General features: G+C 30.6%; 1 protein-coding gene across 1 annotated transcript; it reads right to left on the minus strand.

Annotated features, from left to right (window-relative positions):
- Positions 1–1,922: 1,922 nt before the first annotated feature.
- On the minus strand, positions 1,923–18,861 carry LOC143244677 (mitochondrial proton/calcium exchanger protein-like). The gene is given in 9 exon segments (XM_076489772.1): positions 1,923–2,365; positions 3,717–3,763; positions 3,766–3,801; positions 3,804–3,824; positions 3,827–3,917; positions 12,235–12,375; positions 12,985–13,128; positions 17,352–17,903; positions 18,841–18,861. Coding segments are annotated over 9 exon segments (1,317 nt in total). The 5' UTR covers positions 18,844–18,861; the 3' UTR covers positions 1,923–2,083.
- Between the last annotated feature and the right edge of the window lie 248 nt (positions 18,862–19,109).

Raw genomic sequence — 19,109 nt, forward strand, 5'->3', positions numbered from 1 at the left:
ATTTCTGTACAAAGGCCTCAACCACAAGATAATTTCCTGATTAAAGACACGCCTAAAGATTTATCCAAAAGACTAGTGATTCAATGAATAAAAAAACAAAAGACTACTTCCACCTTAAACAGCATCCAACTACAAGATGAAATCCATAACTCAGACAACCAGATTTTTAGGAAAGGCAATTATAACAAAATGTGGTTTCCTGAAATTCCCAAACACTGTATCTTAAACAACTTTGTTAAAGAAGTTTCTAACAAAACCATTAACAGAACTTAACCAAGTCCACAAAATGAAGCCTAATCTCACAAGCAATAACAAAAAAGATATATTAAAATTCCAAAAGCTAAGAGAATATAATGGCAAATTGAATGACATCCTCTCAGAAAAACATAAATTTAAACCTATCCCAAAGAACAAACACACCTAAAAACAACTGAACAAAACCCTATCACAAATGAAGAAAAATAATTTAATTATTGAAGATCTTTATTTTTATCTAAGAATAACTAACTTATACACACCAGAATCCTATGGCATTCCCAAACCACACAAACAAGACTACTCATATGACCTATACAATCCACCTACGACTCTTTTAACTGTAATTTTCATAAGTACAGTCTGGGCTCCTACACTTAATACAACATCTGCAGAGATGCCAACTATTTCAAATGACTGAGAGTAATGATTGTAAACAGAGCCCTTTCACAGCTTTAGTCCTTTTATATTTGCCAGAAACAAGACAATCTGGTGAACAAGGCCTCTTTTTTCCATCTTGTGAACGATTGCATTGGTGTTTCTATGTCACTTAGAAAACAAGAAATACCCATCTACGGCTGATTGGCTGACAAGCACTGGTGGCGTAACTATGGATTCTCCCACATACCCAGTATGGAGAAGCACCGCACTCAAACTATTGGTAGACGTCGGAGATACAAATATTTTTTGTTACTTCAAGCACAAACATGATTATCTCAAGTAGCCATTTGGACTACGTCTTTTATTTATTATCAAAATTTATTTGTATCTCACTAGAAATTTTCTTTTCATCCCTTTCAAGCCCTAGGGGGACAATTTATCACTATTATATAGACCTATATAATATACTAATAATTTGGGAGTTGCAAAAAGTCGTAATATTTGTCTGTATGAGCGTATAATCGTAACATATACACCAAAATCGTAATGATTACGCTCAAATCGCAATGGTTGGCATCTCTGCATCTGCAGGTTTCTTTGTTTTTTTAAGATGTCTTTGACTTTAGAAACAAATTAAACCAACTATTTCCTAAAGCCTTAATGTCTATCTTTGACATTATGTCACTCTTCACCAAAGTTCCTGTCCAGGTAGCTTGTAATATTACACTTAAACTATATCTTAATGACCCCAATTCTTCAATTCACATCTTCAATATACTTTATGTTTTTTCTTAGAATGTACAACAGCAAAAACTTTCTTCAAACAGATGGTTTATGCATGGACAACACTGTTTCACCTATTTTGCATTTTATCATACCTTTTAGCAATACAGTTATGCCAATACCACTTTTACTAATTTCCCTTCTCCCAAACACATAGATACTTTTCTGAACACATGAACTCCATTCAACCTGGCATTAAGTACAACAATAAATACAAAAATAACAGTTCAAAACACAATTCAGTGAAATATCACTCACACAGGCCTTACACCACCCTGAAATTCAACCATGAATAAAAAAACTTCAATATACCTGAAAACCTTTTAAACACAGCTTCATTCAATGATCACATTCAAATAGTTTCTCTTTCTTAACCTGAGGATGACCTAGGAAAGTTGAAACTTTGTTCTCTCCTTATCAGTAAAAGTGTTAATACCCATACCAGCTGTTCTGGCATACAAATAAAAATAAAGTTCTTTGATATCTACAAAAGTTAAATTTGAAATGACAGTATTTAGAAGCAGTACTGAAGTTCATTTGTATGGCTGCATAACAATAATTACTTGTTCAGGAACAATATCAACATAAATATTTATATAAATTAACCATATTTTGATATAAAAATTTCAACTCAAACATAGAAAACATTGTGTTTAACTAAAATCTAAAATGGAAACAAAATACATAAACCTACAGCTTCATCAGGTAAGTAAGACAAGGTTGCTTTCAGTTGATCAGTAGCAGGAAGATTTTCAGGGAGGTACAAGACTCGAGACAGAAGTAAAAGAGATGGTGGTATACGTTCATTTAAATGAAGTTCCAACCACTGTTCTAAGTTTGAGCGCAAACGAGGTTCTGGAACCCCAAGTGCCCTCATTCCTCTTGCTCTACAGGCTGACTGCAATTCAGATACTGTCAAAGTCTCTATCCCTTCTTTCTTGATCATCTAAGAGATAAAAGGTTAATTTTCTTTTCAACAACCTGGACTTTTAATACAGAGGTTCCCATACTTTTTAAGCCAAAGACTCCTCAGAACATTCTATCTTGACAGATGCCTTCCACCCCACCCAATGAATTTAAAGATATTGAGTATTCAGCATCTGCTATAATTATATTTGCCCACCTGAGAGTCTGTGACCAACAATCTGGGAATTCCTGTCCTTTAACACTTTCTTCCTCCATCCCTTCTATACTAGTTTTTTTATTTGTCCTTCTTTATCATTTTAATAATTTGCTAAATGTAACAACTTACAAACTCATATTAAAAGAACCATTTAAATATGATTATCAAGAAATACAAAGCATGAAAGTAGGAAATTTGGAGAAAAGTAAATGTTTACTTTAAACTCAATGATAAAACGTAAAACTGTTAAGACTAGAGAAAAATTCTTTCTAAACCCCTTACAAAATAGTTCCTATATCTTTAAAGTTCATCATTAGATGGCAGTAACAAAACTATATTAAACAGATGACAGAGTTTTGGCTGCTGTGCTTACATAAGGAGCAATTTCTCTGTAATGAAAGGTTATGTTTAAGGATTAATGGTCCTGGGGCAAAAATCTTCTACAGACATATTATGATCATGAATGAAGCCTAAGGTCTAAAAGACTAAACCACAATAAATGTTTTACTTCTGAAGACAACAGGAAAATAATACCCACAAATTTGCAATACTCATCTCCAAGTTAATGAACAATATTAGATATCTCTTGAAGAGGAAAAGTGGTGCTCTAAAAAATACAAAATTTGTATTTGGACAACAAAAAATACAGAAAAACCACATACACATTCACAAGCAAACAAAAAAAAGCACACACACATGCTTAGATCACACTGGTATATATAAGTATGCCTAGCAGTTGTAGCAGATCATGTTATGAGTACTTGGTTAACCCTGTCTCAACGTTACCATTTCTAAACCCCTTTAATATGAATGTATTTTAATGTAATTACTGTTATCAAGTACTTTATAGTGTAAAGGTTTGTTATTTATCTACATTAAATGACAAGCCTATCCATATCACACACTTTTTTTTTCCTCAAAAATAAGTAAACTCAGTGAAATAATTTTTATTAAGCATTTACCTTAAAACATTAAGATGGGACTTTTTTTTATAGCAGGTCTATTTCCAGCCCAACCCTGAATCTATAGCCCCACCAGCCAAAACAATAAATAATACAATTAAAAACAAGATTTTTTGTTTCTAATCTTAAATGTTCATTAAAAAAACAAACAGAATTTTAAATAAATAGCTAATCCTACTGAGAGTTTTTTACCTACAGGAAATTTATCATACCTGATCATCTGCATTTAGCATGCGCAATTTCATTTTAAACTGAAACCCAGAAAATTATTTGTTCCAATTGGCTGGAGCTCAATAAACGACAAAGAGCAACTAACTGAGGCGTTGAAGACTATCCAAAGTAATTTCATCTTCAAACAACTTAGAAAATTTCATTATTTCTTCTATTGTAGGTTGTTCTGCTGACTTCTGAATCTGTAAAACCATAAATTAATAATGTTCTACACATCAGTGGTATAACAAACAAGACTTTAGATTAGATCTTATTCCATTTTTCTATGTTATAAGAAACTATTTTTAATGAAGTAATTATCTTTGAGGACAATATCCATGTATAAAAATGAAAATAATTAACAACAAAATACTATTCTTAATGTCAAATAAGTAATGATTATCATTTAATTGGTGATTGTTAGATATACATGACTGTTTCAATTTAAAGTTTATGCAAGTGTTATGATTTAGATAGTTTATATAACTCAAGTATTAAATTTAGTTACTTTAAGAAGTGTTAGTCATCACAGGTTTATGTAACTATTTATGAATCATACAATGCTTAGGTAATAGTTATGATTTGGTGACTGGTATGTTACTGCATCATGTAACAGGAACCTTCCAAGTTTTTCACATTGTTTTAATTGAGTATTATTGCATTATAATATCTAGAAGTGTGGAACATCCTAAACATTTGTCAGGGTATAAATATACATCAAATATGTAGTTCAATATAGATAGATTTAGGCTGCATGATTGAGAGTTAAACCATAAAGAGCATATAGCAGCAATTCTTAAAGTGAAATTATCACAGATTGTCCTGCAATAACAGATTAGACAAGAATAACTTTTTTTTGTAAGTTATGTAAAACATTTTTTTAAAATTTGGTTTAAGGTTAGTTAGAAAGTCAATTATATTCAATTAGGAACAACCTATACTGGTACTTGATATATATTTATTTGTATTATTAAAAAATGTTTGAAACTTACATGTTTTTTTATTTATGCAACTAAACTAATGAGAAAAATACAAAAGACATGAACTTAGATCTAATAGCTAAATTTGTTTTTTATGCATTTTTTAACAAAAGTAATTAAAACTCAAAAGTTAAAAACTTCAAAGTTTAGGCAACAAAACTTAGATAAAAGTTTTAATTTCATAAATGAAGCCAATCCATACTCAATCTTGCAGTATTAGTATGAATTTAACTTGTTTACCCTAAGTTCTACTGGGAATATCCTACTGTCATTTTTGCTTTTCACACACAGAGAGTGTCCAAATTTATGGTAATAAAACCATAAACTTAAAAGTTTGCAAGCTGATGTTAGAATGGGGAAATAACTGTAATTCTCCATTATAATATGCTGTCATTCAGGAAGAAAAGAAAAAAAAAAAAATGTGTTAATCATTTTATTTCTTATTTATGAACTTTTCATTTTGCTTTGTATACTGATGGCTTTACTATAATTAGCAGTGGCTTAAACCAATTTTCTTTGAAGTGAAAGTAAAATATCACTCAGGTATTAACATTTAGAGTATGATCAATACACAAGAGGATCAGTTTCCAAACCAATCACAATATTTTAACAAATTAATGAATAGCTTTGACCACTTAATCCTCTCACAGGTTTTCTTTAATGTGTCTGATACAAAGTCTTAGTGTCTTACATTCAAAATTTCCTTTTTGTTTATGTTATACCAATTAGTATAGCATAAAACCATAGTTAATAGTCCATATTTTAATAGTACAAGTCTTAAATTCTTAATTCTGTAAGGCAATATTTAAAAAAATCCTGAATTTCCCCCCAGGGTAGAAACACATTTTTCTCTAGGCATTTTTTCTCAATTTTATCCACTGCCCCTTCAAGGAGTATAAAATTAAATGTAAATTACTCAATCTTGTCATTGTTCATACAAACAATAATTTCTATAGCTTTCAATTTTGTTATAGAGCTAGAGAATAGAAAATCAGACCACTCCTGCCACACCGACCTGTCATATCCTCTCTTGCAGGATTTTTTAATAATTCTCTCTTACATTTAATTATATATTACCTGTAACCAGAAGAAAATCAAGATTTTTCATCTATTAAATTGTGTTCTAAATGCTCAGAATACAAGCTACTTTCCTGTGAGAAAGTAATGACTAGCTAAGATGAATTTGTAATGGCTTTGTCATTCATTTAGAAAAAAACAGAACAATTTTGAGAGTTAGGAGAAATTGTCTACTTTTTATGTGTTATTAGTTTATGCTCTTTTTAGTTCATTGCTTTATTAAATAAAAATTATTTAACTCAATACTACCATTAGTTTTAAAAAGTAGGATTAAATGTCCTTCACAATTAATAACCAGAAAAAAAAGATTAGGTAAGGTAGTAATTTTCATATACTGAAAATGTATTTCTGATAGGTACTTCCCTCCTCTCAAAAGATTAACTATTCATGTCCAGTGCTAACCTCTACATGAAAATTATTTCTTTATGCATGCTACATGCTTTCTTCTCCCCCTAATTGAATCATGTGATTTTAACATTTCTCTTGTAAATTATCACACAACATTTCTCCATGAATAAAAACATGACATACACAACACTTGAGAATACCTTAAAATACCTCTACTGAACTATCATACTGAGATTTGGAAATGATCCTAACCATGTATGTATGTGTGTATATATGTAACCTATCCCACAAAGTATAAAAGGGAGTAACACAATGGATGTGCCCATAGATCTAGAAATGGTTTAGGTATGATAGACCATACTAAACAAGTCAACTACATCCAAAACCAATGACTCTGGGGATCAACATCCACACAGAAGGTAGGATAAGGATCATACCACCCTCATCTGAAATTAAAGAGATCAGGAGGAATCTAGAACCACTCTGATACCCGAGCATCACACATTTCAACTGATCTATTACTCTGGAAACCTGACATCTGGTAGCAAAAGGATCTATGTATAATATAAATCAACTTCACAAATAGCAAAAGTGAGAGGAACCATCTGCAAAACAATAACATTATCTGAATCAAATACAGTGAGGGACAGTAAAAAGGAGAGAACCACAACCTCCAATGCAACCCATAACACAAAAAGAATATGATTGAAGAAGGAACACAGACAACCATAAACACATGAGAGGAAATACATTGATTGGTTCTACTCTAAGTCTAAACCCAGCCATAGGGTACCAACATCCAAGCAGGGGTAGGATGAGAATCCCAATCAAAGTGATGAACTGCGATTTGACATCTCATTCCTTTATGAGTGTATATTGCATATTGGAGGATAGCATGTCATCTGTGCCCACAGAACAACACTATCCTACTCTGCACTGAATGGCTATAGCCATCTGTGGAACCCATTCAAGAAAGTGCCTTCATGGTTGACCACACCAGCAACTTGGAACTTGGAACTGGAAAGTGATAAGGGCTCTCATACTCCACTTAAAGAACAGAGGGTGGAGTGGGAGGTACGAACATGGTGGAGAGTCTGGAGGAATCTCATCACTTGAAACAGTACAATAAATGACTACAAACTTCTATTTTGAAAAGCAGACCATACTGATTTATTCAATAAAAACATGGCAGAGATGGGTAGTTATTCTCTTCTGCCTTACTCAGGCAGTAAATGGATGGTACAGTCCAGAATGGATAAGTTTATGAAGCAACTACATCACAAGGTTATTCACCTACAAATAATCTTGTGGAACATCCAATCACTATAGTGACCATTGCAAAGCCATAGAAGATAAAGTGAGTCAATGTGGCTGTACAATGTGGATTTGAGATTTAAGAATACTTGGTCAGGCACCTCTCACCACAGAGTAGGATCCTTGTAAAGACTAAATGAAGCAAGGGTGCCTCAAAGGAAAAGAAAATTATGAATATAAGATTAACCATTTAAAGTCACACCCACACCTCAAGAATGGGCATAGGCAGAAGACAAAACCCAATTAAAAAAACTGATATATAGTGTAAATAATGGGAGATGAATGTGTTAGGTGTAGTCCAAATGCTTGAGTGTAGAATTTTTCCCGATGGCTGAAGCAGACAAAGTATAAAGTGAGATGTTGAATCTGATGAGAAGACTTCTGGAACAAATTCTAAGAGGAATTAGCCACTCAATTCAAAAGTCAAATCCAAATGGTGAGGCTAGAAGAGAAAAAGATTCCAAACAGGGAAAGACTACCAATGGAAAGAGAGTCAGGAACAGGTACCAAGGAAGAAAGCCATGCAGATAATATAACAAAAAAAAAGTACAAACTGAAATACAAGATTATCTGGATCAAAACGAGGGCAGAAATGATAAACAGAAAAAAGAGAAATAGGTGAAAGGGAAGAGTCACCCTCCCTAGCTGCCAAGGTCTTTACAATAAATGAATTATCTAGATAAAGGAAAGGACAGGTAGGGTGGTAAAGCTAACACAAAATGTCAATGGCAAACATTGTGGAAAGGTGAAACATAGAACATGAGGAATGTGACTCAAACAGAAGTAAAGTAAAATAGTGTGGCAATGCATTAAGATCCCAGTCCAGAATATAAGGCTGCCAGGAAGAAAAATGAATCTGAAAAGAACACATGGTAGGAACAAAAAAACCAAAAAGTCTACAATATTAAGAAAAATGAAAGCTATGGGATAATACAGTCTAATAAGTTGAAAAGAGGAGATCAAAGGCTTCTGCTTAGACAGTAGTTTCTGAACCACTACCAACAAATGTTGGCTGATCATGGGATTCCAAGGCAGAGGGGAAGAAACAGGTAAAGGAGATAGGAAAGTGAAGAGAAAAAAATGGTATCATGAACCTTTTTGATAAAACTTAAAGAACCCAACGATCCTCGATGAAAGTATCAGTGATGAAAAAATCATCAAAGTGAGCCCACACTGGACCAAAATCCACTGATACTGTTGATGATGTGAAGTGCTTCATTGAAGACAACAAGATAAAGGGACAAGTAAGGGCTTAGAACTCTATATCCGAGACCCTAACCCAACTATAGACATTACCAGTAACCAATTAGCAACCCTCATAGAATTCACCACAATAAAGACAAACTTCATGTTCAACAACCAAAACTATATACAAACAAATGGCCTAAGCATGGGCAACCCAGTATCACCAGTTCTAGCCAATATTTTTATGACACAAGTTGAAACACAAGCAATTAACACAGCATTACATCCACCACTATACTGGTACAGATATGTAGATGACAGTTGCGGGATTCAAATCTACAGAACACGTACTTAATTTTTTCAATCACATTAACTCTATACATCCCAACATTAACTTCACATGTGAACAGGAAGAAAGCAATCAAATATCATTTCTTAACCTTAAAATTACAAGAACCGACACACAATTCAAAACTGAAATCCACCAAAAAATCACCCATACTGGACTATACATTCCTTGGGACTCAGCACATGAAACAAAACAAAAACTCAACATACTAAGAAACCAAATAAACACAGCCATAAAACTATGCTCACCAGATAAAATCAACGATGAATTAGACAAAATAAAACAATACTTCATCAACATCAATAAGTTTCCTCCACAAACCATAGAAAACATTATACGCACACACCTAAACAGAAAGCAAAATCAACCAACAAAAGTAAATATATCTCATGAATCAAAAAATCACAAAACCATATACTGCTGTATACCATATATTCCTGACATCAGCAAACAAATAACCAACATTTGGCAAAAACTAGTAACAAAATATGACATTCCAGTTAATACCAAATTTATTCAAAAACCAGGCACAAAACTGAGGTCTATACTATGTAAAAACTACACTGACAAACACCACACCAACATTACTTATAAAATACAATGCGATAACTGCCACGACTTCTATATTGGAGAAACAAGTAGAAAAATGGAAACCAGATTCAAAGAACATAAAAAGTCACCTTCACACGTTTTCGAACACTGCAAGTCAAATAAACACAACATAACCATAGAAAACACTCAAATACTAAATAAAGAAACAAACATAAACAAACGCAAAATTAAAGAAGCCTTACTTATACAACAACTTAAACCCAAAATAAACCAATATAAAGGAACGCCTTTATACCTATATTAATATAATAAAATAAATAAAATTATATATTCAATCATCTAACACCGCCCTCTACATTCCGACACTCAGTTACACAACCCCTTTCAAACACGTGGTCAGCTTCCGATCAGTTACCTCTTTCTTTGTGAACCTGACGATGACCGAAGAAGGTCGAAACGTTGTTCGCTCTTCTATGTAAAATATTTTCTCAACTCAAACGAGCCGTTTTTGCATATATAAACTCACTTTTGTTTTATTCTTTTTTATACCTTATATTGTTTTATCCGAGGACATTACTTAAATTGGGAAATTTGTTACATAACAAAACAAAATTATATGTTGTGGTGAAGATTGCACCATGAAAATACATTCTTCTTATCATATAAACTCAATCTTAATATAACTGACAAAGCATGTACATGTGTATCAATGTATGTATTTGACTCAAATACCATGTACCATCTACTGAATGGCATAACCAGCAAAATCCATTAAAAAAATTTCACACTTAAGGTATTCAAGATTCAGACAATCAGAAAAATAAATGCAGTATATACAACAACCATTTCTTTATCACATAACACAATTTTAAATAAAAAGCATTCTCCTTACAATAAGAACACAAATTTTACTAGGACAGTAGATGAGGATTTCATTATATCTTTATTAATATAATTTGTAAATATAATACTAAAAAATGGAGTTATTAAAATTACTTTTCAATACCAGTGTTTTTATACCAGTGTTTAAGTAATTATGAAGAAAAAGATAAAGAACCTGTGCAAAAGGTCTCAAAATTATTCATCAGCAGCAGAATTTACTTCAATATTTTTTGCCTGAAGAGAATGACAAATTAAAATTAACCAAAGCTCTTACCTTCACACTACTACACCAACTAATAATATAAATAACTCTCTCACTACAAGACTATGATCTCGACCCCAGGACCAGCCTCATAACCATTTTGTCCTCGTTTTCAGTTTTCATGCTACAACTTTTAATATTGTAATATTTTTAAGTAATAATTTTGTTTTTGAATGTTTACTATCCCAATGGAAGAATAATTATTATTTTAAGATTATTATTTTGTATGTTATTTTCACAAGGGCCTCTCTATGGGTTTGGTAAATTTGACCAACTTCATAACCACTATAAAAAAAATTAGTAAAAATATATGTAAATTATGATTTTTTCTTCTAGAATGACTACAAATTATAAAAGAAACCATAGATGTTTAGAATTTAGTCTAAATAGCTTATATCATAAAATTATCCATCTGTATACATTTTTATTTTATTGACCTTTCTATCATGTCTGAATAAACATCATAAAAGCTGCAATAACACAGTTTATGTGCACTCGTGTTACTTTATCCAATAGTATAAATCTGGTCCTTACAAAGTGACCTGTCTTGGCTTTGTTCTAGTAGACCAGTGTTTTGTAAAATAAATCATATTTCAGTTATAATACAGTAAATGTGTGTGTGTGTGTGTGTGTGTGTGTGTGTTTGTATTATTCCTATTTACAAATAAGTTCTTAAATGTCAATTATTTTTCTTATAACATAGAAGAGTAAATAAAGAAGTACAAAAAACAATAACTCTTCTACTAATGTACTTTGTACTTGGTTTGTTCCTTGCCATAATTTATTGAACTTTGTCAAATTTTGCACATGAAAAAATTAAAACAAAATTTTTTTTAGGTTTTATATATGCATTTTAAAATAATAAGAAATCAATATCAATATGTATCAATAAGGTAATAATCTAATACTATTTATTAGGTTTAATAACTAAACTGTGTTTTGGTCTAACAAAATATATTTCGAACATTTTCACTTGCCCATTCCTTCCAAGATTTGGGACAAAAGAAATAATCTTGAAAAGTTTCCATCTTCAAAAACCTAATAAAATCATAGGGGGAGAAATTCTGTGCTTTTTACTGGTTGTAAAGTTATGACTTAGTGAAGCAGGTACACATAAGAAAGTATTTCCAAAAAATGGAAGAAGTAGGCAAGGCCACTGTATTTGATTCAGCAAATAAAAAAAATAGAAGGTTCTTCTTTTATACTCTACTTTTTCAATATCAGTAATTTAAGTTTCTAATTCCTAAGAAACTACATACTTTGTAGTTGGAAATAACAAGCATCTACTCTAACCAAAAGCTGTATCTAACATACCCTGTGATACATAAAAATATTTACTTTTAAATTATGAAATTGACCATTGTATGATACTAAAATTGGAATTATAATCTATAATTTGATAATAAATATATTGAAATACATTCATAAAATAGTTATTTAATAAAATTTTGAATGTGAGTTAACAAATGTGATAACATGCCCTTTGACCCATGATCATAGGAAAATTGAAAGTGAGAGAATTAATCATTCAGATATGAAAAATGCAATTTGACTTTTAAATTGTTCCTTACCTTATCAAAAAACTGGGCAAATTCTTTAGCAGAGTGAGAGTGTTTGTCACCTCGAGCATGAAGAGCCATTTCATCCATAGTTTTCTGCAGAAACTTGGCCATCTCCAACTTGACCTTAAGCTGTTTCTTCACCTTAACTTCCTGTTATATCATAAAGTAAATTTTATACAAAAATTAAACAAGAACAAAAAATAATTTTAAAATTGTCAACAAAACTACCTAAAGAAATTATACATGAACTGGATATTTAGTCAACATACTTTTGCAATTTAAACACAAACTTAATAAAGCCAATATCACATATATATTCATTGAAAAGAGTTTTATTCCAACAGAATACTTTACAGAAACAAACCATATTCTAAAATACAAACCTCTTATTTAAAAAAAATTTGACTGCTTGCCCCCTTTTATAATCTATTTCAGACTTTTCCTAAAGTAAAAGACATGTAGTGAAAATCAATCCTTTATCTTATTTAGCTCAACAGAAAGTCAGGTTTATTAAATAGAATTGAACCTAAACATGTTTGTATGTGCTCTAAATTCAAAGCAGTGGAAAAATTTATGATTTTTTTTTATTAAGTAATTTTGAAATATTTTATGTGGAAATTTTATGTCCAACATCTGATACAAATATTCAGTGTTTGATAACAAGTGAAATAAAATTGGGACCACTAGTTGTATTCAAAATAGGGAGAAAGTATATTATAAGAATCACCCAAGTTATACAAGTAAAAACTTCAACTTTACCCTTTCTGAAGAAGTTTCAAAAGTTGATGGAAGCATACCAGGAAAGAGTTTTATGGCTACTGGTAGCAACAGTTCCATAAAAGGCACAATGATAAAGACAGAAAATGGAACAATGCGAAAAACATCAGAAACTGTACGAACGAGCTAAAATTCAATACAAAATAAAAAAATTATTAATCCTATAAATGTAGTTAAGAAGTTATTATAAATGTTAGCAATCCAAAACACCAATAAATTTTAAATAATAATCTGTTCATAAAGTTCATTACTACTAGAATCCATATCATGTCACTATTCAAATTTCTCTCTCACAGATGATTATAACTGAAAGCTTGCTATCCTTCCAGTTCAATAATCTCCAAATACAAAATTCCAAAAGATCAAACAGCCATGTACTTAAAGTTAATACGAGTACATACATTTTCATGTGATATTACTAATTTTGACTAATGATGTTAAACCAATTTCCTGAGATGCATATAGAGAGTACATGTACATATATGGAATATCACTTATTGATACCAACTACACTTCAATTATAATTTTGTACTTTATTACAGAAGTTGAGTTGAAGTTCAATGACAAAAGTCAGTGATCCTAGGTTTAATTCACTCAAGTAATTATAGAAATCTCTTCCTAATAACAAAGCTTACACAATTTAAGGTGTATTTACAAACATTGATTATAAATGAAAACACACAATCTCTTTTCATACAAGTAACCTGTTTGGGCTCATTTGGAGTACTATGTACAGTTGGAACGGATAATTCTAGAGAAGGAAACGTAATCTTGCAGAGATAGGTTAAGATCTTTTATCTTTTTTTAAGAAAAGAGGGGCAAGAAGTGATTTTACTGAAGTTTATGTGATTACTTGTGTGTACAGAGGCATGGGTGGATAAATAAGGGTTTTAAATTTCTCTGTACTACATTCTGAAGATAATAAGATGAACAAATATAAGTTTAAAATATGGAAAATATATGTTAGTTAGGTTCAACTAAAGATACTTGTTTTTCTAACAGTGTGATTAATTTATGGATTTAGTAGTCAAATTTAGAAAATGACCCTGGAGTTTAAAAGGGTAGGTTTAGGTTTTCATTTGGATGTGCAATGAAAACATTGAAGAATGAAGTATTATCTTACTGTCCATATATGATGCAATTTAGAATAGAATCCATAAGTCCAGAACTTTCCATAATACTCTGCTGGCAATACGATCAAAGGACACAAGTTTAAAATATGCAATATTCAAATGTGACTATTAAATAATGTTACATCTTTAATATGACAGCTTACTTATCAAAAGACTTAATTGATTTCAGGGGTAGTAACAGCTACAGTGTTTAAAAAGTTTAAAAGAAAGTGAGTATTTTGGGAAAAAAAAAAGTTGGATAGAATAAATGGGGTTATATATGTAGTTAAGATCATGACAGTTGTAGGAAATGGAATAGCCTCAATAAGCCCCACAGTGCCTTGTTACTCCTTGGAAATTAAATATTACAAATTGGTTCACATTCATATCAAAGAACTATATATATAGTAAATTATTATGTATCTGAAGTTTACCCCAAAATTCAGTAGTAAAGAATCATTAGTAAGAATAGGAAAAATTCCTCATAATTGTATAATTGCAAATTTGAAACCCATATCTAAAAAGAAAAAGAATAGAAGGAACTAGTAAATTATAGCTTGAGCAATTTGTTGTTAGCAGGTGTTGAAATCCATTCCTAGTAAGCACTGAGAAATTTGTTTGGAAAGATGGCATTTAATTAATGATTTTCATCATGGTTTTCAACAGAATTCTCTTATCTTACAAATTTATTGAGGATTTTGTATAAGGTGTCTTCCTTTCTCGATGGCAGCATCTCAGATATTGCTGTTAAATGACTTTTGTAAACTATTTATTAAAATGCTTTAGAAAGGAAAAGAAAATATAAAACTGTATTCTTAAAACAATAATGATAGAATTAAGAACTTAAGTTTTTGTAAGTGTGTGAGATTAAGGATAACCTCAGTAGGTTTAATGGCCTTTATTAAATTTCTTTATATTCTTAATACTATTTCTCTCCTAAGAAAAGTTATATCAATTTACTCATTAATTTATACATCTATTTAAAGATTTAGCTCAAATTTAGTTATAATATTATACTCAAATGTTAATTCACTTTTGTTAAAAATACATGACTGTTTCATATGAATTTAACATGGGAATTATGATAAATTTAGATAGTAATAAAGTGTGAATGCTAAATTTAGTATTTTAAAAGCAATACTTAATCACAGGTTCGATTACATAACTGTTTATGAATTATTTGTTGTGTAGTTCAATTGTTGTGAATTGACATCACATTATTCAAACCTATGGAATTTTTCATACTGCTTTAAAATGTATATTGCTACATCATATCTCATAATCTGCAGAAATAAGCAACAATGTTAGTGAAAATTAAAAGGTGAAGTTAGACTCTATAAGTTAAAACCTATCCATAAAGAGCATATATTGGTTATTTACAAATTAAGTTTCACCACTTTTATTGCAGTAACAGAGATAGAGGAAAATAATTTGTCTTGTCAAAGGATGTTCTAATACAACTGAACCTGCCAGTGTGAAATTTGATGAAAAGTCCAAGTAGTCATCAAACATTTCTTCAAATATATTTATTTCTCATTTTCACTATTATACCCTGAGAGGTTTGGACAACATGACCAACCTCATAACTACCATATAGGAAATATAAATTACGTCTTTTTTTTTTTTGGTCTAAAATGACTACAAGGAATAATGTAAAAACATAAATGTTTATAAACTAAACCTTAAATCTTGTAACATTATACACTTATATATATTTTTTTTAGTATACTGACCTTTCAGCTGTGCTTGGCTAACAATAAAGATGTTACAAAGAATAGATGGATGTACATTCATGAGATTACTGGTATTTACAAAGTTCTTAAAACACAAAACAGTAAATAGAGTTAAGCAAACAATTATCTTTTCCAGTTATGATCTTTGTATACAGTTGCTGCTTGTAGCTTGCTAAACCTTAAGAAATTTTACACAGAGGATGTGAAACAAAATTGTTTTTAAATATCTTATACAAAAATTTGAATAACCAAAAAAATAATAAATTTTTATAACAATATTATATAATTCCATTATGATTTATCATTTTTAATAACTATGCTGTATTTGGATCTAAATAAATTTGAAATTTGAAACAAGCTAAAGACTCAACTTCCAAGCAAAAAGGTTTGACTTAAAAGAAAGAGATGCAACTGTTAAATTTGAAAATGGTAAAAAAATCAGTACAGGTGCATTCTAAGCTTTCAATTGGTTATTCAAATGTCACATACAGAAGTGTTTATAAGGGACCATTTCTAAAATTGGAAAGAAATAGGTGGAACCACTGATTTGATACACAAGCAACACTTCAGTAAACAGAAAAGATAGGAGGCTCTTATTTTATATTCTAGCTTGCTGATATCACTAATTTAAGTTCTTAATTCATACAAATCTATAGACTTTGTAATTTCACATCACAAATATCTGATCTGAACCAGTGTTGCATTCAACATACCATGTGACTCAATAAAATCTATAGTTAAGTGTTGCATTTTTAATATTTACTTTTAAATTAAAGAATTAAATAATGCATAATATGAAAATTTGAATTATAACCTATATTTTTTATACCAAACTTAATGAAATAGTAGTTCAATAAAATTTTGAATGTGATAGCATGACCTTTGACTTGTGACCTGTCTAGAAAGAGTTAAGACTGATAGTTGAAAATAACCTTATTGCTGACTGTTCATTATTCAAGGTTTGCAAAATAATGTTGCACACATAAGAAGTATTACCATTATTTGTATTTCAAGAGAACTTCTTTACTTAATGTATTCACTTTCCAAAAGTTTCCTTCCTTACCACAGTTATTTGTAAAACCTTTTAAACACCACTCCAAAGAAACTTTGATTTCATTAATTTAAGCGTTATAAACTCATTGAACAGGAGGTAAAATAATAACTGCAACATGCCATCAAACTGCAAACCTCAAATTATATAGTTAGCATGCAACATTTCTTTTTCTAACCTTGATTAACGACAGAAAACTACAACATATTTTGTATTCCTATCACTAAAAAAATGATACTATACATCATTTCCTGCTGCTCATATTAAGTGAATTAGAAGAACAGGAAGTCTAACCTAAACTCAACAACTTGTTTTGACTCATAAAAGAATTCCTACAGATTTTTAATAAATGTTAAGAACTATACATCTGATGAAAATACTTGTTTAATTGAACCATAATATAAGAAAACTGAAAGTACTGTATTTAGAAAAGTACATTAGCATCCAACCTACCTGTCTATGTTCTCGCCGAGTCAGTTCCTTTCCATGAAGTAATTTCCAAGCAAGTCTTGAAGATACTTTAATATCAATATATAAAAGCCTGAAACCATGATAATAATGAAGGATTCCATCTCCTATTTTCTTCCACACAGAACGTTTTGGAGGTGCTACATAGGTAGATTTATCTGAAGTGATAAATGCTCCAATTTCTTGCGTAGCTTTTCCCACCTCCTGTTTGAGTACTTTGACAGAACTTTCAACTTTAGATGATTCTTTTTCGTGTAAAGTAAAATCTATATATACTTTCCTAGCAACATACACATCTAAGTCTAGACCATTCCACCTGTACTGGTCACTGTCCTTATACCCACAACCTAATGAGGATTTTTGAATGTTTAAAAGAGAGTAACTTTTAACACACGTTCTTTGGACTACATACTTAGCTGTGTTATAGTTAAAACAGGTTAACAAGTATGTCACCTGGTGTCCATGGTAAGGGCAAAACCACACAAAAACAGGTACTTTGATCCTACTTAGTTGCAACATGGCTGGAAATCTGAAAGACTACAAAGTTTCTAAAGAAATTTATCAGTTAAATAAGAAGTGGTAATATAAGATTTGCATAATGTAAACTCAGTAACACATAATATCCAACTAATATTAAATATAAAACATAAACAACCTATTTACCAGTAACACATCTTAAATCTCTGAAAACAAAATTTTAAACAGATTAAAAATATTTTAGTTATGCAAATTACTTTCACATTTATCATTTATATTACTAAATTCACATAACAGGGCAACACTTCTTTAATGAAACGTTTTATCTATTAGTATTACAAAGCTTTACATTTAAGTCAACAGTAATATACAATATATATATGTAAATACTTATAAATATACAAATACTTGGTATTACAAGTTGATATTCCTGTCACAGTCATCACTTCCTCTGAGTAAATTTTATTATCAGTGTCAAACCCTAATGTTAATTTTATCTTCTTTGCCCAAACAGGTCACTCAAAAGTTCAGGGTAAAACTGTGTGCGTTTGTTTTTCTCACAACAATGCCACATCAGACTATCTGCTGAGCCCACCGAGGGTAATCAAACCCTGATTTTAGTGTTATACTGAAACGTTTAATTTAGTTGAATAATAACTCAGTACCCTGGAAAGATCTTGCCACCATATGACTGGAAAAAGATAAGTTTTATACCAAAGACACAGGGAGTAGACAAACTTTAGTCTAATTACTCTTTACAGCTTTAGAATTTTACACTAAAATATTAAAAACTAGTAAAACTCCCACACTAACTTCACTAAGCCTAATACTAAAAATAGTAATAAAAATAAAATGTGCTTATATTGCTCCCCAATCAACAATTACTCTAATTACAAGTTTTCCATTTTTTACGAATTTTAATACTTAATTATACTTTTCGTAGTGTTATGTCCATTATATTTTTAACAACACAAGAGTTTCCAAGCAGACCATATACCATTATTTCAAACGCACTCTGTCCACCAGAGAAAAGACTTTCACACCATACAAAAAAAAGAATAATTTTAATACTCTCTTAATCTAATTTCTGTATCAAAAGATAAATTTCAGTGAAGATAAAATAGAAGCCTATTCCATTTTTGATTCTCTACTTCTGGAGCAATAAATGAAACCAAACTAGTTTTAATATTATATTATAGGTTACAGCTTTTACAGTAAAGAAGAATATTTCAAAAACAGGTGTGACGTTTCGATCACTGGTGAGAT

This window comes from Tachypleus tridentatus, chromosome 2 (genome assembly GCF_004210375.1).
Source record: "Tachypleus tridentatus isolate NWPU-2018 chromosome 2, ASM421037v1, whole genome shotgun sequence".
Lineage (NCBI taxonomy): Eukaryota > Metazoa > Arthropoda > Merostomata > Xiphosura > Limulidae > Tachypleus > Tachypleus tridentatus.